Below are 22024 nucleotides of genomic sequence, written 5' to 3'. Positions count from 1 at the left end.
AGAGGAGGGGTGCAGAGAAGAGATTTGTACTGGAGCCTGCAGGTAGTGGAAAGGGCTGGCAAGAAGAGTTGCTCCTCTCAGCAGAACCTTTTGCCTCTTGTGCCCGCTTCTCTGTGATTAGCACCTCTGCCTAGGGCGTCTGATCTGGGAAAGGAAGAGGGTGGTAGAGGCCCCAGGCTTACAGGACTTCTCCTCCCTCTAGGACCCTTGAGCTCACCAAGTGTCTAAGAAGTGAGCCTCCTGCCCACCCCGGCTGCTGCTCCAGGTGGAGCCATGGCAGCCCACTGCTGCCTGGAGTTGGGGTTGTTCTGCTGGGTCCTGCTTGCCGTTCCTGTGGGGCCCCAGCCTGCTTCCTCTGCGCCCGGTGGCCCTCTCACCACTCTGACCCCACCACCCCAGAGTGAGGCCTCCATGCTGTCTCTCAACCTGGGACTGAACTTCAAATTCCATCTTCGGGGACCTGCTGCTGTCTGGGGGAGCCCTGTCACAGAGACTCACCCTCTTTCTCCTGGGCTAGGCCAGGAGTCTGAGGGAGAGGTGGAAGGCGACTTGAGGACTGATCCCCTTTGGGAACTGCTGGTGGGCTCTCCTGGGAACTACCTCCCCGAGTGGGGTTCTGCTGATGGCAGCTCCACCCCCTGGGCCTCCTCCCTGCCTCCTGAGTCCACATCCCCCCTGTCAGGGCCCACCAAGCGGCCCACTGCTCCCTCTCAGCCTAGGCTGGGCACTGTGACCTGGACGACTGCTCTGACAGCTACAGCACCTCCAACCAGTCCTCCCAGGCCTCATCAGAGTGAGCTCGAACTGAAGTTTGGTGTGGCCCTGAGAGCAGGTGCAGCCCCCACTCTGGGTCATCGGTCACTGCCCCTACTGCCCAGCCTGCGGGCCAGCCTGGCAGAGATTGCTGGGCGCCTGGGACCCTTTGGTAAGTAGCCACCCCATGTGAGGCGAATCCCTACTGGGCATCAGTTGATAATATCCGCTATCCACTAGCAGATAGGAGACAGCTTCAGCCCGGACTCTTTTTTGCAGGGTTCTTTGGTACTACTCTGTCTCCACTCCGGAATTTCTCAGGCCACAATTTCCCAGGCTCAACAGCACAGCCAAGCTCTGCTTCTCAAGTGTCCGATTCTCCAGGTGAGAATTTTGCTAGTGTTATTAATTGTAACGTAAACATATGTGTTTTCCAATGATCTTAGGTGACCCCTGGGAAGGGGTTGAGACCCATAGGTTGAGAACCATTACTCTAGGTCAAGGGCTAATGCTCCCTGGAGAAGCAATCTTAGCTATATTGACTCTGATTTGGTGCCTGCAGTTTAATTCATGGTTTGCATGTGGCTACAGTTCCTGGGGCAATGATTTCCTTGGGACAAGCTCTGGAGGAAGATAGAACTTTCTCCAGAGCCCCCAAAGCCACCGCCGGCTGGTAGGATGACACTTGAGCCCTGTATGCTCCTGTTACAGGACTCTTTGGTACCACTCGGTCCCTACCCCCTCCTCTTCTGGAAAGAGAGTTCTCAAACTCAAGCCTGCCAGATTCAGAGGCTTCTGCAAGCTCTGCCACCATCAAGACAACACCAACGCAACATGGTAAGCACACAAGCCCTTTGAAATAGACACGCTACATGTCACACACTCAGCAGTGTCCCGGGGCCTTTCTGAGTCATTGTCCCCATAGCCATACTACAGTTCACTTCACCATCACCATGAGAAATTATACATTAATGATCTAACAAGGATTGGTTGGGAAGGTGCCACATGGCGTTAGGTGAGGTTCTCTGAGATGATTGCTGCCATAGGCAGAGCAGGACAGGAAGAGAAGCCAGAGCTGCTAGCACAAGAGTTACTTCATGATTTCCACAGCATTTCCACTCATCCCAGCCTCCACGCTGGGTGCCTGATCTTCCTTCCTACCACCGTTCCACCCAGCCTTGGGGTTTTCCCCTCTGCTGTTTGATCTGCTATGGCATGCTGTCAGACCTGGGCAGAGCTGAACCCTTCACAGAGGAGACGTTAAAGAGGAGACCTTGAGCAGACAGATGCCACCTGCGGTCAGGGAGCCTTTCAGAACAGGCACCTAGACAGGGGGATGTGGCGGAAGCATTTGCCCTCTCTCTTTGAGCCCAAGTCTTCTCACTTATCCATTGTCTGATAATGGTACATGTTTTTTTGTTTGTTTGTTTGTTTTTTTAGAAACACTGATGTCTCTAGACTGTGTAAACCCTAGCTGGATACCAAGTAGAAACTCATTAAACAGTAGCTTCTTAACTTGCACTGCACCCCAAATACACACTCAGACTCTGCCTTTCAGATACCCCGGCCCTGACCCCACCTGATGATGGGATTAACAGAGTTCCCAGGGCAGAGGGCACAGGTGCCCAAAGAGAGGCTCTGATAAATGAGGCCGTGGGCACCACGAGGAGGGACTCCTAGCCCACCTCTGCTCTGCTGAAGACTTCCGGTGTCTGTGACGCAGCTAAGCCTCCCTGTACTGTGCTCAGTCATGGATGCCCTGGCTTCCTGATCATGCACTGTATTTTATGGCTGTCTTCAGCCATCGTCACAGTGGTCCCTCTGAGGTGTAGAAGGAACGGCCATTGCCCTGTGCAGCCATGGCAGGATCTGCTGTGGGTGGGGGGCAGTTCTATGCCTCAGGGGATAGATGCTGGCTGGCATTCTGTCAGCCCGGGTGACAGTGCTGGCCAGGCAGGTTTAATGAGTCTGGACAGTATCAGAGGCAGTCCAGCCTCACAACCCCATCTCCCTACCCCCGCCTCACTGGTGGCTACAGGAACCCAGGCTCTTCTTGCTGCTTCTCTTACATAAACCCAGAAGCCTGGGTCGATCCTTGCTCGGGGGGGGGGGGCTTATCTTCATTTTTTGTGTGTGTGTGTTAAGATAGGGCTTCTTGTAGCCCAGACTGGCCTCAAACTGGCTTTGTAGCTGAGGCTTGCTTTGAACCCCTGATCCTCCTGCCTCTACCTCACAAGTACTGGTATTTCAGGTGTGTCCTACCATACCAAGCACCCAAGGATCTTTCTAACTGAAGTGACATTTACCTTGTGCCACATAGACATAGGGCTGCTTTGCACTGGGCCCCCTTTTCTTGGACCATAGCTTATATTCAACCCACCTACACATTGACAATTATGGGTTCTACCGTATCCAAGGATTTCAGGCCCATTGATAAGTCCTCCCTGCTCTCTCTCCCTCTGCTCCCTGACCATACAAGCAGGCCTGGGCTAATCCCTGGGACATCTACTTATTAGATATTTCCAGTGTCACTGCTAAGAGTATCAGTCTCCACAATGCCGGGGTTGAGGGGAGGGAGAAAGACGCAGCCAAACCCTTAAATGGGCTGCAGCTTCCAGCCTCCAGAGTTGATTCCTCGGCCCTTTGATCTTGGTGCCTGGTGGATAATCAGACCTGGCTTTTCCAGGACCAAGCTTATCCTTTCCCATCCCCCACCTCAGCCAGCCCCACCTCACCGATTACTCATGTTGACATCCCATCTCTGCTTTTCTCTCACCCCTGAGGTCAAGGGGCCACAAGGACAGGGTGGAACCTCCCCTGAAGGGGTGGCCTGCTCAGGATCTATCTCCTGGGAATGCAGGGAATATGGGAGCTTTAGGGAACACTCAAGGCTTTTTGTTTCATAGGGAGATACTCTTGGAGAGAAAAGAGATGAGGTCAAGTGGACTCTCCACAGGCAGAAGCTAGGTGATCTCCTACCTGCCTCCATCTACACTTGGCCTAGTGGGCTCTCTGGGCAAACTCCGGTCCTCAGGAACGCTGTTCCAAACCCAGAAGTCTGTCTTTGTCACTTGAGGTGTTCCTTGTGCTTTGATTTTCTGCGCTGCATTTTGTAAACGTTGACATTTGCCCTACTGACCATCGTGTTTGAGGACACGGGTGAGACATGGGGTTCGTGTGGCCCGTAAGTGAGAAGTGGATGTGCTCTGTGGGAGCACATGTCTGTGTGGTGAGCAGGGGAGAAGCTGAGGATGCCAGGCTGGAGCCCACTATGGGCTCCTGGGCAGGAAGGGCCAAATGAAACCAAAGTAATCCGGTAACTTAGTAGCAGCTGGTTGGATCAGGGCATGGGAAGGGGCCAGAAAATGAGGAGAGGGGTGTATTAGTTTGATGTACTGACAGAAGGCTGAGGCCTCCTCTGACCAGCCAGCTACCCGTTCCCAACTGAGTGGGTGTTGGGGAGAGTTTAGATCCTCACCCCAGTGTCCTTCAAGCAACTCAAACTGTGATAGTAGATTGACATTAACTCCCTGGACTTTAGTCTTTCTAAGCACATTTAGTATGTGCTAAGGCAGGGCTGGAGAGATGCTTCAGTGGTTAAGAGCACTGGTTGTTCTTCCAGAGGACCTGAGTTCAATTCCCAGCACCCACATGGCAGCTCACAACTGTCTTTAATTCCAGTTCCAGGGGACCTGACACCCATGGCAAGATACCAATGTGCATAAAATAAAAATAAATAAATTAAAAAAAAGGATGTGCTAAGGCTTTCCACATAGATCAAAACCTTAAGTTGTTAAACCAAGAACTAATCTGCGGGGCTGGAGACAACTCATCACTTAAAAATACATACTGCTTTTGTAAAGGACCCAGGTTGGTTCCCAGCACCCACACTGGATAGCTCACAATGATTCATAACTCAAGCTCCAGGGCATGTAACACCCTCTTCTGACTTCTGTGGGCACGTGTACTCAACTGTAAAAACCCCCAACACACGTAATTACAAATAAAATAGCTCTCGAGAAAAGAACTAATTTGAGGCCAGAACTGATTGCACGCAAACACAAACTGATGATTGGTCAGAGGTGAACACTAACGAGTTCATGACGCTGGCCAGAATTCCGTACTGATAAAGTTTTCCCATACACATCTCATTTACCTCCACGGCTGTTCTGTGTAATAGGCAGTTGTCCCCAGTTCCCATCTGAGGCATGGAATGGAATGGGGACCAGAGTGCCTGCTGCCGCTTGTAGCTGGCAGGGAGGGTTTAATTTGCTGGTTGCTACCTCCATGCCTTTCCTAGCTGTCAATTCTTCTTTCCTTCTCTCTCTTGAGCTGCCTGGGACTTCACTCATTTTTATTTGGTTTAGTTTTGTGATTCCCAGCATGAGGGATAAGAGTCTGAGGTGGGTGTTCCTGGTTTCCCTCTATCATCAGCCTGGGCATGGCTGAGGGTAGAGTGTAGCTACCAGAAGCCCCTACTCTTCAGCACACACCTGTCTCCTGCCCGCCTTACATCCCCACCTCGCTGCCCCTGTCCTTCAATGCTACCTTTTTCTTCCACTGCTCTTGCCTGCAGCTGCCTGCTGAAACTTTGAGGTGCAGGAAGAGATCAACTTTTATCGCCTCCCTTTCTGATTGGCCATGGAATGATCTCTGAGTCTAACTTTTTTTTAAAGCTCCTTTTGCTGCAGGAGAGCAGAACCAAGGGTCTCAATCCTTTCCACTCTTCACCGACTTCCCTTTCCCCAAGGGAGGTGGGAGATGAAGGGGCTAGAGCAAGAGTTAGCAGACCCCAGCATGCTCAAAGAGCTCATTTATTTAGATAGCATGTTACCCCACTATGATCTCCCTAATTTTTCCTTTTGGGGAGCTCAAGGCCACCCTCTGAGACCCAGAGGAGTTCATCCCATACTATCTTGTATAAAATAGGAGTAGGGTAAAGAGACATCCATTCCAAGAGCCTTACACTAGAGGATATGAATGTGGTTCCGTGGCAGAGCATGGGGATCAGAGGAGAGAGTATTTAACATGAACCTGGCTTAGTAGTTTATGCTGTAGCCCCAGCACCCAGCAAGATGCGGCACAATGATTGTTGTGAGTTAAGAGGGCAACCTGGTCTACAAAGTGAGACCCTATCTCATAAAAATAACAAAACAAACAACAAAAAAGTCTTGTGGATAAGTCAGGTGGGAGGGGGGTTACTGCCCTTCTCTGGCTAAGCACTGGGGTGTAGTCTGTGGGAAGGACACTTAGTAAGAAATTGTGTTCTCCTTAGAATACTAGGGCAGGGGAGTCTTCTTCCCGTTCTTCATGTGCACTCATGTGTTCATGCATGTTCAGTGAACAGGGACAAAAGAGTATTGAATAGGGACAGGTGAAAGACTGTTCTAGTCCTAGACGTGGTTAGGAGTCAGGTGTGTGTGTGTGTGTGTGTGTGTGTGTGTGTGTGTGTGTGTTGGGGAAAGAGCAGCCTATTGGTACTGTGGAAGAGTGTATTGTGGGAAGGGATGCAGGGTGATGCTCAGATCTGGGTTCTGGAACTATGACTGTTTGGGACCTTGGGAAAGTCCTTTTGCAGAACTTCAGTTTCTTCGTTTGGTAGATAGAGGATTCTATTAGTGAATGAAAACGACTCAGTGTCTCCCACATGCCGCCAATCACTTAAGCGTGGAGATTCATATGTGTGCGAAGGAAACGAAAACTTCTTTTGTTTCGTGGGGATTGTTCTGGAGGGGGCAGCCACACAGTTCCTTCCAGTTGCAAACTTCAGTAACTTCTTAAGGTTTTCTTAAGAAAACCCCTCCCCCAGCCCAGTAAAATCAAGAAGCAATGGGAGGGTGAGCAGTGGATAGATGGGAGGAGAGTGATCTCAGAAAGCTTCAGCTTGGAGGGTGGGGTTCTGGGAGGAGAAGGGGAAAAGATGAAAAACAGGCTCCTTAAAGATGTACTCAGATTTCTAGCTGAGGGCTGGCAGCGTGTGTGTTGGGGCGGGAGTGGAGTGGGGAGGGGGAGGCAGGCTGCTAATGGCTTCAGCCAAATATCTTCTGTCCACAGACCCCACTGTCTCCACTTCTGTTCCATATGAACCCTTTCCTGCCAGTTCCGGGAACCCTTCAGAACAGCCTGAATGTGAGCCAGATTCTTGTAGAGAGCCAGACTTGCCCGATGACTTAGGGCAGCCTCCTGCCTCTGCTCTTCCACTTTTCTTCTTGACCCTGGAGGCCGATTGGGCAGAGGCCAAGGCTCGCTGGGGCCTGGCCTGGGAAGCCCATGTATATGGGGCAGGAGCGCTCTTCGGCCTGGTGGCCCTGCTGGCTCTGTTGGCTCTGGCCCTTTTGCCCTGGCGTTGCCCTCCCGGAACCCCCTGCCTGGCGTTGCTGGATCTGCTGCTGCTTTCGGCCGGGACCACTCGGGCCTTCCCTCTCTTCTACGACGCCTACGGGCACCGCGACCGGCTGCCGACCCTCGCCTGGCTGCTGCTGCAGGACCTTCCACAGCCCTGCCTAGCCGCAGGCCTGGGGCTGGCTTGCCTGCTGCTGGCCCGGCCGCGCACGCCGAGGTGCCCGGCCGGCTTGGCTGCGCTGCTGCTACTGGGGCTGGGGCTGGCGGCCGCTGCCACCCTGGGAAGCGCCGTGCACCGGCCACTGTGGCCGCTCCGGCTCGCTTCCCGCGGGCTGCACGCTTTCCTCGCTGCCTTCCTGTCGGCGCTCCTGCTGGCCCTCTCTTGCTGGGGCGGCCGCCGGCGGCGACCCGGAGCACCCCTGGGAGGGTCTGGCTTCAAAGGCGCTACGCCTGTCCCGCAAGTGCGCAGCCCCTTCGCCCCGCGGGAGTCCTGGAGGCGCGCGGCGCGCACAGCCCCGGTGGCCGGTACCTTTGGGCTGCTGAGCGGAGCCCTGCAGGGCTACGAGGTGCTTCACGCCCTGGGCTACGGCACCCAAGCAGGTTTGGAGGGGCCCTGGCCCTGGTGGGCCTTCCAGCTAGGGCTGCGTCTGGGCGAGGTGGGTGTCGCGCTCCCCTTGGCACTGCTGGGCCTCTACCCCACGCTCTGCAACCCGCGTGTGCCAAGGCGCTGCTGGGCCAAACTCTTCCGATTGTCGCCAGGACACGCTGCTCCGCTGCTGCCAGGACGTTGGGTCCCTGGGGCCCGGGACAAGGAGCCCCTGGGTAGCGCGATCGCGCGTGGGGACGCAGAGCTGCTGCAGCTGTGTGCCCTAGCGGGCCCGGGGCCCGACCTCCTACTCCAGGGTGGCGGGTGCCGGGGTTTCGAAGGTGCCGGAGCCAACGCAACTCAGTCACCAGCCTCCTCCCCTAGCAGCGATTGCACGGTGGACTTCCGCCCGCCCTCACCGATCAACCTGCGGCGCAGCATCGAGGAAGCCCTCTGCAGTGAGGCGCTTTTGGCTCCTGGCCTCTTTCAGGGAGTCACTGCCTTTGGGGAAGCCCTACCTGGACTCGGCCTCTACCGCACCGTCTCACTGGGGAACAAGACAGGAGCCGGACCCGGTGAGAGGTCGGAGAAGGTCCCTGGATCCCCAGCGCCTCCTGAGCTCCCTTCTCCTGGGGCCTGGCCCGCAGGCAGCAGCGCCTCATCTGGCTCTCTGTGTGGACTCTCACGGGACAGCTCCTCCATGCTTCTGTGTTCCAGCCCCGACAGGCCTCCGCGCTGTCCGCTAGTCTGCGTTCTCAGTCCCCCGCGGCAGTCGGGAAGCAGCCCCAGCCTCCCAGCCTCAGGATCCTACCAGGCCCTGTCCCCACCCTCCCGTGACTCCCCTGAACATTCTTCTGAGTTGCAGGCTGAGGAGGCATTGCTGCATGAGCAATTCCTGGATGCCTGCCGACAGATTGATGAGCTGAGCGTGGGTAGCGACACCATAGACCTGTGAAAAGGCGGCTATCTCACAGCCAACCCGTTTGCCCCCGCTTTTTTTTTTTTTTTTGGCTTCTAATCTGCCCAAGACCTGCACACTGTAATCATTCCCCAATTCTGCCTGGTTCAGATACCTCTTTTTGATTCCTCCTCATCCAGGGGCCCCTGGGTGGGTGAGTCAGCAACCAGGTTCTGTGGATTGGGAATCAGTGCCAACTTCTCTGGAGCCGTGGGTGCTGATGCCCTCAGCTGCCATTTTAGGCTGGCAGGGTCTCACTTTTCTTGGCCTTCACCAGCAATAAAGCTCCAAGGTGCTCCACTCCTGACCAACCCCACTCCTACCCCGGTGCTGAGTGAGACAGCGATCCTCAGAAGACCGAGGGCCTTGTCTGGGCTCCGTACCCACTTGTGCCATCCTCCTTCATGGTACCATCCCCTGTAGCTCATCCAAGAGAACTTACAGCAGCTGGGTGGGAAATGGGCATTTTCAGAGTCGATGTATCAATAAAATATTTTCAGAGGACATTGCTTCCACCTTCTTGGAGGCGCTTAAAGGGGGCTACAACTTCAGCAGCTCCACCAGAAGCGGAAGTGGAGTGGGTCTGCCTCAGACCCCCGGGGACCTTCCCACAAAAGTGAGGATTCTTGTGGTGAGCGAGTCCCGAGAGCAACCCCTGGAAGCTGCCCATCTGACTGCCAGGCTAGTCTTTTCCTAGAGGATACAGTCCTGAGAGGTGGGGGCAGGGCACTTGAGCCCTTGGTGAAATGCCTTTGATCCTCAGAGCCTGGAGTCAGGTTTTGGGAGACAGCTTCCTCTGAGCTAGTGAACCATAAAGACCTTCATGGAAAAATGGCCACACCTGTTTAAGGGCCCGAGTGCCTCAGGTTAAGCAATCCAACAACCTGCCTGACAAGTTCCCCTGAGAATTTACAAAGAGGAAACTGCTTTTTCTCATCAACAGGGCCTCTTAAGCTGGGCTCAGGAGAACCCCGGACCCCTTTCCCACAGAGCTCTCATCTCTGATCCTCTGAAGAAAGTCTGTCTCCACTGGCCATCTCTTGCCACTGCCCCAGGATAGTCCTCAAAGCAGAGCTCAGGATGTGGAGGCCAGTGAGCACATCCAGCCACCAGAAGGAAGCATCCCTCCCTGGAGCGTTTAGCCTTCAGTTATAACTCCCTCTGCATTTGTCATTTGGCTAAAATGTAATGACTCGTAGTGGCACAAAGGGTCTTGGATCAGGTTTGAAAGTGAAAAGTTGGCAGTGTTCGGCAGACCTTCTGCATATCAGAGAGACCTGCAGGGGCATACACATTAGGCTCAAAGTGGGAAAAACCAGGAATCTTAGTGATTGCACACACTCGTGCACACACACATATACCCCCCCCAAACTTGGATCATCAACTAATGGGGATTGGAGAGAAAAGGCAAGGAGCCAAGAGAGAAGCAGGAAGGGAGGTGAAGAGGCCCCCCAAGGCTTTTGTTCCCTGCAAACAAAGATCTGTCGTGACTGAGGAGAGCTTCAGGGTCCCAGACCTCTGGGGAGGTCATCAGAGGGAGGAAGGAAGACAGGGACGTCTGGGGGAGAGTAAGAGTCCTGGTGGAGGAGAGAAATGGAGGCAGCGCAGCAGATGAGACTGAGGCATGAACCTGGAGTGCTCCCGACCATGCCTGCTCCATCACCCGGCTCAGCAGGGCTCAGAAATTCTTGCTGCATCCTCACTCTGGGCTATGGCCCAGAGAACTGCCAGCTTCCTAATTACAGGCATTTCTCACTGGTGTCATAGTGGCTGCAGTGGGCTCAGAGCATTGGCACTGCATTATGTCATGCAAGGAATGCTTGCTGCTCGGGGAAACTGGTCTCCTCACCCCATTTCCTCTTCCAGCTGCTGGTTTCTCGTCCGCATCTGCCCAGCTCCCCGTCATCTCTTCTTCATGCTCGTTCTCTCCAGCTGCTCTCTCTTGCTCATTCTCCTCACGGAACCCGACTGGCTTCATGTACTCCCCTCCCCTGAGCACAGCCGTCCAAATCTGGAGCTTCCCCATTCAGTCTGTCTCTGTTTCTCTCTCTCTCAGGCACTTGTTTTTGGTCTGAAAGCTCTGAATGCAGCTGATGAGAAAGGAGGCCAAAGGAATATTTCTCATTACTCACCACACTTTGTTGATTTTCCTTCAGAAGAATTACTTCTAGGGTTGGAGAGATGGTTCTGCAATTAAGAGAAATTTCTTTTATTCCAGAGGGCCTGGGTTCCAATCTCAGTGCCCACGTTGGGCTGCTCACAATCAAAAGTAACCAGCTCTAAGTGATCTGACACTCTCTTCGGACCTTCGTGAGCAGCTGTCTATGCACACACACACCCATACACTCACATGAAAAAGAGTTCCTTTAGCCCTTTCATTTACAAAGAAGCCAAGACTTTGGTAAGCCCCACCCTTTTGTCTCGGGCCTCATGCCTTACCCAAAGCAGGCTTCTCAGGAGGAATACAGGTCGATCCTAATACAGACATCCTGCAGCTCCAACTCTTGGTACTGGGAGGTACTGAGAGACAAACTTTCATTCATTCATGAGTTCGTCCACTCCATATCCAAAGATATTTGTCAAGCTGGGCGGTGGTGGTGCACGCCTTTAATCCCAGCACTTGAGAGGCAGAGGCAGGCAAATCTCTGTGAGTTCGAGGCCAGATCTAGGACAGGCTCCAAAGCTACAGAGAAACCCTGTCTCAAGAAACAAAACAAACAAGCAAACAAAAACACCAAAACAACCCCCCAAAACCCAACAACAACAACAAAATGCATTTGTCAAATGCTCACAGTGTGTTAGGTAATGAGAACAAAAGAGCAGACAAGGGCAGAAGCCAAGGATGTGACACTTGAGGTCTCGTGGAGGAAAGGCCAGCGCTAGTTAAAGGAAGTCATTAATAACACAAGCGATTATTAAAGTTGTGAGAAGTGGGAAGAACAAGCGCTAATATTTTAGAAGGTTTGGCTTATGGGGAGATGGAGGAGTGGAGCCAGAGGGATGGGGCCTGAGAAAGGCTGGCTAAGAACAGCCCAGGCTTCTCTTCCCTCTTTCGCAGTCTTCAACACATTGATGGATGAGGGATAGGCCGGCAGTTTATTTCCCTTGGAAGCCACCTCGCAGGGTCCCGTGACTCCTGCTATTTAATAAAGAACACTGCATGTGTCCTGAGCAGATGGATGGGCAAATATTCCTGACTGAAGAACCATGCGCCCTCCCTGATATGAACGGATAGAAGGGGATGCAGCAGGAAACAGACAGGGGTTCACATCTGAGCAAAGGGGAAGACAGAGTCAGTTTTACTGTGTATTTCCCCCAGGGACACAGACCTACAGTATGGGTGTTTGCTGCCCCCTGATGGACATAGGGCGTTTAGTCTTTGCTCTTTAAGGAAATATTGTATTTAGGGTATTTAGAACATTTAGGGGAAGAGGTTCAAGTGGATATGAAACTCCCCTATAGCTACAGCAGCAATGACTGGTTCCCAAAATTTACAATTTAGTATTTGAGGATAGAATTTCGATTCTTACAGCGGTGGTGGGATGGGGGGGGGGAAGAATATGGAATCTCAAACCAATTTTATTTAAAAGATTCTACTTACTTCTTTTGCCCATTTTACTGTTTATATTGGATAAGATTGGCTTAGTAGTAACCTTGACAATCTGTTTTTGTAATTCAATGTCTTTTCTCTTGATTTATCTATTTAAATTTAACTGTGGTATGGGTTCTTTTTCCAAAAGCACATATTATTTATTGAAGTTAGCTAAGGCTTCATAAATTTCATGCTTAGTGTCCTCCCCCATCATTACCAATAAATCATCTATTCATCTATCCAAAATATACTGAAAGTGGGTGTCTCTGGGGGAAATTTTCACTGTACCTTCCATCCTTTGTGGTGTTTTCTACCTACCATGTGGCTGTAATTTAAAAGTAGACCTTTTAAAAGTGCCTCGGGTGTTTTTTTTTTTTTTTTTTTTGCAGCTAGGTATTTTGCCAGTGCGGCAGTTTTCCATGTAGGACAGACAGTGAGCACACTTGAGTATCAAATCCTGTGGTTAGCCCGGACTCTGTCTGAGAAACAGACTTGAAGGAAGATGTTCTTTCTCTGGGCAGCAGTGTGTTCTAGGTCTGTGCATATAGCTGGGTGTTATGTTTGCTTTGGGTGTGCTCTGATGTGATCTTGCAGACATTTTTTGTAAGAGTTAAAAAAAAAATTTGTCTCCCGTTCCAAACTATTTTATATGAAGGCAGAGGCCCTGCCTCTTTTCAGGCAACCGGTGTTTATCCCTAAAGCCTGGCATAGAGTAGGAGCTCAATAAAAATGATTATTGAAAATATAATTTTGTAACATTTGTTCTGTTCGAATTTTAGTAGACACAATTTATCTCTGAGGCCAGGAAACCTTTTGTCTCATGTTCCTGAGGACATAAAAATTGTTCAAATAATGCATGTTACATTTTTGTGTCTATGACGTTTTGGCTAAGGTTTTTGTGTGAAATTTGGGAAACTGTGGAGACCCTTCAGACAAATTTATTGAACATCCACTAGAAGTCAGATGTAGGCAAGGCTTCGAGGGAAAATGACTTCTGCCTGTTTTGGTGAATCTGGTTTCGATCTCCTAAAAGAAAGATTTTTAAGAGAGGGTAAGTTGTTGACGTCACGTTTCACTTAGTGTCAGCGACGGTGCTAGGATTGCACGCAGATGGTCGCTCAAGAAGCTCCGCCCCCAAGACGTCATTCCTTCTTTTTCATTCCGGAACTGTTTTCTTCTCCACTACGCTTTCTCCCCGGACTCTTTTGAGCAACGAGTGCTTCCGGTGTCTCCCGGCAACTTGGCGGGGTCTTCCTGCCGGAGCTCATCTCTGGACTCGCTAGTGTCGGTGAGGTTCCCTCGTGGCGTGAAACGCTTGTTTCCCGGTCTTATGGCCGGTCTGACTCTGTTTGTGGGCCGTCTCCCGCCCTCGGCTCGCAGTGAGCAGCTGGAAGAGCTGTTTAGTCAGGTGGGTCCGGTGAAGCAGTGCTTCGTGGTGACTGAGAAAGGTAAGGAGTGGGATGGCGGAGAGGGCTGGGTGCTCCTGGGAGCTAGAACACGCCGAGTTTCAGGGAGCTATGTAGTTACGGTTTGCTTGTTTTGAGGCAAGGATCTCACTCTGTAGCTCAGACTGGCCTCGAATCTGCCTCAGCCTTCTGAATCCTCTGAGTAAATGACATGAACCAACCCGGCTCTAGGCGTGCGGTTCTTGCCCCTCTCCGAAGGTTCGGGACCGGGAACTAATTCTTCTCTAAACTGACTCTGCTGTATGTTGGCCAGTAAGGTCGATTTATGAAAGGCAAAACACCCACTTAACGTTTCTGTTGCGTTTCCCCGCGTACTCAAATGTTCAAATGCTAACCTATTAGTCTGGCGTAATGACTGTACTCCCCGCATTTGGGAGGCTGTGGCAGGAGGATTGCTGGGAATTCCAGGACAGCGTGGTCTATGTAGAAAGTTCAGGCCAGCTCCAGCTTGGATTACATAGTATGCTGTTCATTCATCTATTTATTTGGCAAATACTTCTTGAATGCTAACTATTCCAGAACATTGTTGGCTGTCCTTGGGGTACAGCAAATGTGTGACGGTAAATCATTAAATCAGAAATCATGTTCTTATATATTTATGGTTGGGACGACAAATTAAAAAAAACCAAATTGTATGTTGATAATGGTGATAAATGCTAAGGAGAAAAATAAAGTTAAGGGGAGGTAGGGAGTCTGTGTGAGTATGTGCGTGCGCGCGTGCGTGTGTGTGTGTGGTGGCTAGGAAAGACCTGTCTGAGGAGAGATTGAACTTAGAATTCCTAAGGGATAGAACAGTCTGGATTCAGGAAGCAGCAACCTTGTAGGAGGAGAGAGCAGGGGCCAGGGTGACAAGGGAAGTGAATAAAGGGAGAGAATTAGAAAACGAGGACCAGAGAACCAGGTCAGAGAGGACCTTGCGACCTTTACAGATTTTTGTTCTCCCGGGAAGTCATTGGTTTTAAGCAGAGAGCAATGGCTGATCTTTTAGACTTAGGTTTTGAAAAGCTTCTGGCTGCTGTGTGGTGAATCGATGTTTAGCGGATAGAAGAGAGAGGACCAGGTGGTAGGCTCTAAGAGTAATTTGGGGAGAAATTGTGGTGTTGGACCAAGATAATAGCAAGGGAAGTGGGGAGAGTAGTTTTGTATATGGACATTGTTAAGGTAAAGTAGGATCTGCTGAAGCATTAGATACGGAGTATGAGCAAAGAGGAGTAAGGGAGTCGGGTCTGATTCCGAGGACTTTGGCTTGAGTCACTGGAGGGGTTCACCAGCTTGCTATATGATTCCCATTCTGTTTGCCATGCATTGATTACCCAGTATGGAGAGTTGGCATTGACTAGTGAAGGGATTTTAATGATTTTCATGTAGCATTTCTTTCTCAACAAGTCTTGCCTGGGACACCTAGATAGATACCTTGTTACCCGGGACATACATTTACCTCCATTTGAACTCAGCAGGCATCTGTGTAGGTAGCTATCTTTGCCTTTCAACATAGCAACTGGTGAGCACTGGCATCTGGTGGACTCTCCTTTCCCCTCCATGGTTTCTGAGTATGTGACTAGGGAACCTGATATATGCTAATAACCACCTCATGTTTAGCTTCTGTTTCAGAACAGAAGTTACAGTTAGGGTTGTAAATGTGGCTCTGACTGCTGTGTAAGCTGCAGCATCTGCCTAATTCTTTGTCACTTTATGTATAGATACAGCAGAAGGAGTGAACGAGAGTGCTGTACATTACCTTTTTTTTTAAAGAATGAGCCAGATTTCTTTGTTCATTTCTTGCATTTAAGTACTCTTCAATGACACCTCAGCCTGAGATTTGCCACAGTCCTTTAGCCACTGTAGCCAGCCACTCTACAAGTCTACCCATCCCCCTAGTTTCTCCTTGTCATTCACCTTGCTTAGGTTGAGTTGGTGCCCAGTGCAAAGGGCCTCCACTACTTTGACATACGTAGGCTCATCACAGTTGGCTGCAAGCACAGAAAAATGTTAGCTTGGGCCATAGAGCAAGACCCAACCTGTCTTTAAAAAATGGAAAGCAAATAAACTGAAATAAAATTAAAATTCTTACAGATACTCCTACTTGACCATATATGGATGTACTTTTATATTTTTAAATTCTAGTCAGTCGCTACTGGGTAGTAATCTGCAGTTTAAGAAACATTCATCTGGGGCTGGAGAGATGGCTCAGTGGTTAAGAGCACTGGCTGTTCTTCCTGAGGATCTGGGTTCAATTCCCAGCACTACATGGCATTCATAACAGTCTGTAACTCCAGTTCCAGGAAATCTGACACGTCCACACCACTACACTTAAAAAAAATCAAGTTAAAAGAAACATTCATAAGGGCTGGAGAGACAGCTCAGCAGTTAAGAGCACTGGCTGCTCTTCAAGAGGATCCGAGTTCAATTCCCTGCACCCACCTGGTAGCTCACACTGTCTGTAACTCCAGTTCTAGAGGATCTGACATCCTCACACAGACATACATACAGTCAAAACACCAATGCACATGAAGTAAAGTTAAGGAAAGAAAAAAAAAATTATGTTGAGGCTTGGCAGGGTGGCCTAGCAGGTTAAAAGCATTTGCCACCAAGCCTCACAACCTGACTTTTATCACCAGAACCAGAAAGAACCAACTCCTGGCAAGTTGTTCCTTTCCTTTCACATGTGCATAAGTAAATGAATAATACCTAATTTATTTATTTATTTTTAAGAAGCACTAATGTTGAGCCAGGAGTAGTGGTGTGTGGATAATTCCAGCATTTGGTATGTGGAGGCAGGAGGATCAGGAAGCTGAGGCCTACTTGGGTTATATAAGACTCTTGTCTCAAGAAAAATAAAACAAGAACAAGAAAGAAACATAAATATCTTTTTTCCTGCGGCCATCGCTGAGTTTCAGGGAGATGAATTCAGGTGCATTCCAGGTTCTGCAGCACAGCGGAGGAAGGCATTGCTGCTGGAGGTGGACTGGACATTCGTGCTGCTTTACATGCTGCGCCAAAGCCTTAGACACTGCCAAGTCCCCCTTTGTGGAATATTAGTTTTGTGTACCCTTACCTTAAACCTCGTGCTCTTGGTCTAAATCCTTAGCAATCTCTCTTGTCCCGTTTAAGAAAAATCACGGACTTTTCTATCCAGACAAGTGAAGTGTACTAGAAATGAGTGTTGCACTCCAGTGGTAGAGGAAGAGAGGGCATGGAAGTGAGGTGGGGTTTTCCCCAATGGTGTCAGCATGCCACCTCTCATGATTGTCAAGATTCTGTGTGTGTCACAGTTCTTTGTGGAGGTATAATTATTGTTTATGTCTTTACTGGGTCATTAAACTCCCCCCCCCTTTTGTTTTTTGAGACAGGGTTTCTCTGTGTAACTGGCTGTTCTGGAACTAACTCACTGTATAGACCAGGCTGGCATCAAACTCAGAGATCTGCCTGCCTCTGCCTCCCGAGTGCTGGGATTAAAGGCATGCGTCCCCACTGCCTGACTGAACTACGCATTTGAGCAGCTTTGTTTTGGCTGTACTGATTGAGAGGAGGGTCTTTTATTTTTATTGTTGTTGTAGTTGTTCTAATTTCCTGAAGGGTGAGTTTGGACGTTTCAGGAGAAAAGAAATCAGTCTCCATGTCGCAGTTTGCTTTCCTGGTGCCACCTGTCAGCTGTGCAGCCACCTTGTATAGATTACTGTCCTGTGTTGTGTGTGCTCTAAAGGAGGTGGGAGAGTGTTTACAGGGGAACAGATATAGATTACTGTCCTGTGTTGTGTGTGCTCTAAAGGAGGTGGGAGAGTGTTTACAGGGGAACAGATATAGATTACTGTCCTGTGTTGTGTGTGCTCTAAAGGAGGTGGGAGAGTGTTTACAGGGGAACAGAACGCAGGAGTTGTTTCTTCTGCAGGTCATGGGTAGACATCGCTATTGGTATGTTTTCCTTTTTTGTGCAAGAAACTAATTACAGTTTTACTACTACCCCACCCCCAGAAAAAGGGCCATGACGAGTCTTTATCTGTCTTTTTGGTCCTGATATTCTTCTGTGTGGGGTCTCATGAAAGACCATGAGGCTGGCAAAGAGGAATTAACATAGTTCTTTTAAAAATGATTTCTTAATTTTATGTGCCTGGGTATTTTACCCGTATGTAATCCTGTGCACCATGGGTGTTCCTGGTGTCCTGGTGCCCTTGGAGGCCAGAAGTTGTCGCATCCCCTGGGACTGAAGTTACAGATGGTTATGGGCTACCATTTGGGTAGTGGGAATTGAACCCCAGTCCTGTGGAAGAACAGTTAGTGCTCTTAATCACTGAGCCATCTCTCCAGCCCCTTAACTTAGTTCCTTTTTGTTTGTTTGTTTTTGTTTTTCCAGGCTGGGTTTCTCTCTGCAGCTTTGGAGCCTTTCCTAGAACTCACTCTGTAGACCAGGTTGGCCTTGAACTCACAGAGATAGATCTACCTGCCTCTGCTGGGATTAAAGGCGTGCACCACCACCATCCTGCTTTAGTTTAGTTCTTACTACTGTTTTGACATTCATTTACTTCTCTCTATCTCAGATTATTCTTTGGAAAGGAGTGGTAATATCCATGTTACCTATCTTGGAGTGTTCTGAAGATAAAATAAAGCCAAGAATTTCTACCTTCTTTGGAAATATTTAATTCAATACTGAAATGTTAAAGTCTTGATGTCATTTTTTTAGGCTCTTATTTATTGCTAATATCTTCTAAGATTGTATTATTATAATCTGATTTTTCAAATCTACTGTATGTATTATTCCTTTCTGGTGATCTTTCATTGTTAATATTGAATTCTTTGAGGGCCTAATGTTTTTCAAGAATCCTCCATATCCCTAAGATTATCAAGTCTGGGGTAAGAAGAGGCAGTAACATCAAGATATCAGATTGGAAGAGAGAGGAAGCCTTATAGTTCTAAATAAAGTAGGGAAAGATCCCTGCCTTATTTCTTTTCCTTTTGAGACCTGTATCTTAGATAGACTGCTCACAGGCCTTCGCTCTCGTTCCCTCTCTTGTCTTGCTCTAGGGAGTAAGGCATGCCGAGGCTTTGGGTATGTCACTTTCTCCATGCTGGAAGATGTTCAGAGGGCGCTCAAGGAGATCACTACCTTTGAAGGATGCAAGATCAACGTGACTGTTGCCAAGAAAAAAGTGAAGAACAAGTCCAAGGAAAAGAAGAATAATGGTGAGTTTCTAGTAATTCTCCAAGAGGAAGGAGAATGAGAGGTGGCTAGAGAGCTAGGAGTTTTCTTTTGTTGTTAAAACCCCCCCCCCCCCACCAGTATGCTTTGATAGTCATTTGTGCATCTCAGGCTGGGAAATGTGGTTATTCCAGGATGTTACACACTTGACCCCATGGCAAATACTGTCTGTATTGGTACCTTTTCCACTTAGGTCTAGCCTAGAAGTGGGTTTGCTGACTTATCCTGTGTCTCTTACCTTTTAGAAAATTCAGAGTCCCCAAAGAAGGAACCAAAGCTCAAAAAAGCCAAAGTGGCAGATAAGAAAGCCAGATTAATTATCCGGAACCTCAGCTTTAAGGTAAGATGGAGCTAAGTGCCTGTTTCAAAGGACGCTTGAACCAAGGCGTGCACATCAGTGGAACTCTTCACCACAGTGGGAAATAAACCTTAGCATGTCAAATTGAAAAGGGGGGGGGGTCTGTTTGTTAAGGGCCAAGCCGATGGCTCAGTGGGCGAAGGTTCTTGCTGCCAAGCCTTATGACCTGAGTTTTGTCCCTGGGTCCCGCATGGTGGAAGTAGAAAACTAGCCATTGCATTGTCCTCTGATTTCCACACACATGAGCTTGCATTGCCTTCCCCCAAGTAAAATCAATCCGTATAATTTTAAAGAATGTATTAAGTCCACTAAGTGTGAAGATGCTTTCCTTTGGAGGAAGCTACCGTCGAGAAGGAGATCTGTGTATTCAGCTTCTCTCTTCTTCCCTTTTTGCAACAGGGTCTCTTGTAGCTCATGTATAGCTCCAACTTTCTAGCCGAGGCTAGCCTTTAGCTCCTGATTCTTCTGACTCTGTCTCTTGAGTATGGGATTGCAGGAGTGGGACACAATGTCATTCAAACTCCCTCTAGGAAATGAACTTAGTTGATGTTTCATATTTATTTACTATAATAATACTTCTTGTTTTCCTTTTGGCTTTAGTGTTCAGAAGATGACTTGAAAACAGTATTTACACCCTATGGAACTGTTCTGGAAGTGAATATTCCAAGGAAGCCAGGTACTTTGCACCTTCATTTGGTGTGGATTTAATGAAGACAATGTAATGTAAATGTTCCCATATTATCAACAAAAAATAAACCTTTTGTCATGTTTTCTGTGGCCCGAGAGAGTGATATTTGTTAAGTACTTAAAAAGCAGTAAAGCCCAAAAGTGTTAGTCCCTTGTTTTTTTAGGTAGCTCAGACTTAGTTCCTCTGGTATTGACTGATTGCTTTGCTAAAGCCGGAGTTATAGAGGATATAAACTTGTTTTGGGGCAGGGACCTCTTGGCTGATGGGCAGGCTGTGGAATCATCTTGTCAGCCTGACTACTGTGATCTTCCTGTTCTGTTGGCTACCTCCTGCTACCTTTAACGTTTTTGTACATTTTCTCACAGATGGAAAGATGCGTGGTTTTGCTTTTGTGCAGTTCAAAAATCTCCTTGAAGCAGGAAAAGCTCTCAAAGGCATGAATATGAAAGCAATAAAAGGTGAGTCTTCTACACCTCATACCGTGACCTAGTTATGTCTGCTGCTGGAGTGAATTAGCACAGTAACCGCCTTTTTTTTTTTTTTGGTATGTTCAAAAAATGTTTCTACTGCGTAGACTCTCATTGCTAAAATGGTAGCTCATATAGCCCAGGGTAGCCATGAGTTCCCTAACTCATTGAGGAGCAGCTGACCTTTCTGCCTCCACCTCCGAGTTCTGAGATTACAAGCATGCATCGCCACACAATTTTTGGTGAACATTTTTAGTATTTTATCTTAGGCTAAGCTTGAAAGAACTCATACCTGGAGCCTTCCCTTCATTTTTTTGAGTGTCTTTTGGAAGTTCTTAGTGACTGTCCTGGGCAGAACTGCTGATAAAATGCATGTTAGTGCCTCCATTCCTGTTTCGGATGGACCACGCTTTATCAGTACCCGTGGCTATTAAACTGACAGTCTGCTCTTGGTGTCACCAAGTTCCAGGCTGGTGGAAGGGATCAGTTTAGTTCCTTCCTGACTTCCGAGCAGGATCTCCATTTTCCCCAAAGTCTGTTTTGCTTCTTGCCAGTGTGTAACTGGAAACACAATTCTTTGTTTATCTCGTATTCTCCAAGGTGTGATGGCTGTGTGAAAAAGCTGAATTTCTGTTGTTAAAGGGTTTAAGGAATGAAAAGAGCTCCTGTAGGCAGAGTTTGATTGGGACCACCAGCTCCCAAATGACCCCACAGAGACTTATTAATTATAAATGCTTGGCTAATAGCTCTTAAGTTAACCCGTTTCTATTAATTTGTGTGCTACTCTGTGGTTCATGGCTTGTTACCTCATTTTCTACATGGTTTGCTCCCTCTGTGTCTGGCTTGTGACCCCACCCTCCTTATTCCTTGCTCTCTCTTTTTGTCCATGAGTCCCACCTAACCTCTACCTGCCTAGCTATTGGCCATTTAGCCCTTTATTAGAACAGTGAAAACCACAAATATTCATAGTATACAAAAAGATTGTTTTACTGCAAGTTATTGAGAGCATTTTTAGTTTTGTTTTTGTTTTGAAACATTATCTTAAAGGTAGTTCAGGCTGGTCTGGAAGTAGATCTTCTTGCCTCTCTATCTTTAAGAACCAGTGTTCAGGCTGGGGAGATGGCTCAGCAGTTAAAGGCGAGGCTCACATCCAGAAAAACCAATAGTCTCAGAATTGGCTATTCTTTTTCTCCACTAAGACTGTAGCTATCTCTTGATGGGTGGGAAGTAGGGATATTAAGTAGAAGAAAGTCTCCCTAATGCCACCTCTGTTTGACAGGACGGACTGTCGCTGTGGATTGGGCAGTGGCAAAGGACAAATACAAAGATACCCAGCCTGCTTCTGCCCCAGGTAAGTTGTGTTAGTGTTAGGTAGGAGGGTTGGGCAGGTGGAAACAATTCTTGTGTTGTTTTTTGATTTTTGATTTTGAAACAGGTTTTCTGTATGTAACCTGGGACTTGCTATGTAGACCAGTCTGCCCTCAAACTCACAGAAATATACCTGCCTCTGCCTCCCAAGTACTGGATTAAAAGTGTGCGCCGACATGCCTGACACATATTGGAGCTTTCACGTAGAGTGGGAATATTGAGCTGGAGATACCTAAAGCACAATATTAACAT

The 22024-nt window shown here is 48.7% G+C and overlaps 2 protein-coding genes across 3 annotated transcripts in view; both read left to right on the top strand.

Annotated features, from left to right (window-relative positions):
- Positions 1–223: 223 nt before the first annotated feature.
- Positions 224–9130, top strand: Prrt4 (proline rich transmembrane protein 4). Its single transcript, XM_075953474.1, has 4 exons — positions 224–925; positions 1033–1137; positions 1465–1590; positions 6808–9130. The coding sequence occupies exons 1-4, from the start codon at positions 274–276 to the stop codon at positions 8634–8636; spliced, it is 2712 nt and encodes a 903-aa protein (XP_075809589.1). The 5' UTR covers positions 224–273; the 3' UTR covers positions 8637–9130.
- A 4300-nt stretch (positions 9131–13430) lies between these two features.
- Positions 13431–22024, top strand: part of Rbm28 (RNA binding motif protein 28) — a 37916-nt gene continuing 29322 nt past the window's right edge. Inside the window, exons 1-6 of one of the 2 annotated variants that reach the window (XM_075953456.1) lie at positions 13431–13679; positions 18717–18875; positions 19137–19231; positions 19850–19925; positions 20303–20395; positions 21684–21755. In XM_075953456.1, the coding sequence (XP_075809571.1) occupies positions 13562–13679; positions 18717–18875; positions 19137–19231; positions 19850–19925; positions 20303–20395; positions 21684–21755 (613 nt within the window). In that variant the 5' untranslated portion in view covers positions 13431–13561. The remainder of the gene's footprint in view (positions 13680–18716; positions 18876–19136; positions 19232–19849; positions 19926–20302; positions 20396–21683; positions 21756–22024) is intronic. The other variant, XM_075953455.1, reaches the window with a different exon arrangement.

This window comes from Microtus pennsylvanicus, chromosome 19, assembly GCF_037038515.1.
Source record: "Microtus pennsylvanicus isolate mMicPen1 chromosome 19, mMicPen1.hap1, whole genome shotgun sequence".
Lineage (NCBI taxonomy): Eukaryota > Metazoa > Chordata > Mammalia > Rodentia > Cricetidae > Microtus > Microtus pennsylvanicus.
This window is presented reverse-complemented; position numbering and strand designations above follow the sequence as displayed.

Coding starts and splice junctions, on each gene's coding strand:
- Prrt4 (XM_075953474.1), top strand. CDS start 274: ATGGCAGCCCACTGCTGCCTGGAGTTGGGGTTGTTCTGCTGGGTCCTG. Junction 926..1,032: donor TGGGCGCCTGGGACCCTTTG/GTAAGTAGCCAC, acceptor TCTTTTTTGCAG/GGTTCTTTGGTACTACTCTG. Junction 1,138..1,464: donor TCAAGTGTCCGATTCTCCAG/GTGAGAATTTTG, acceptor CTCCTGTTACAG/GACTCTTTGGTACCACTCGG.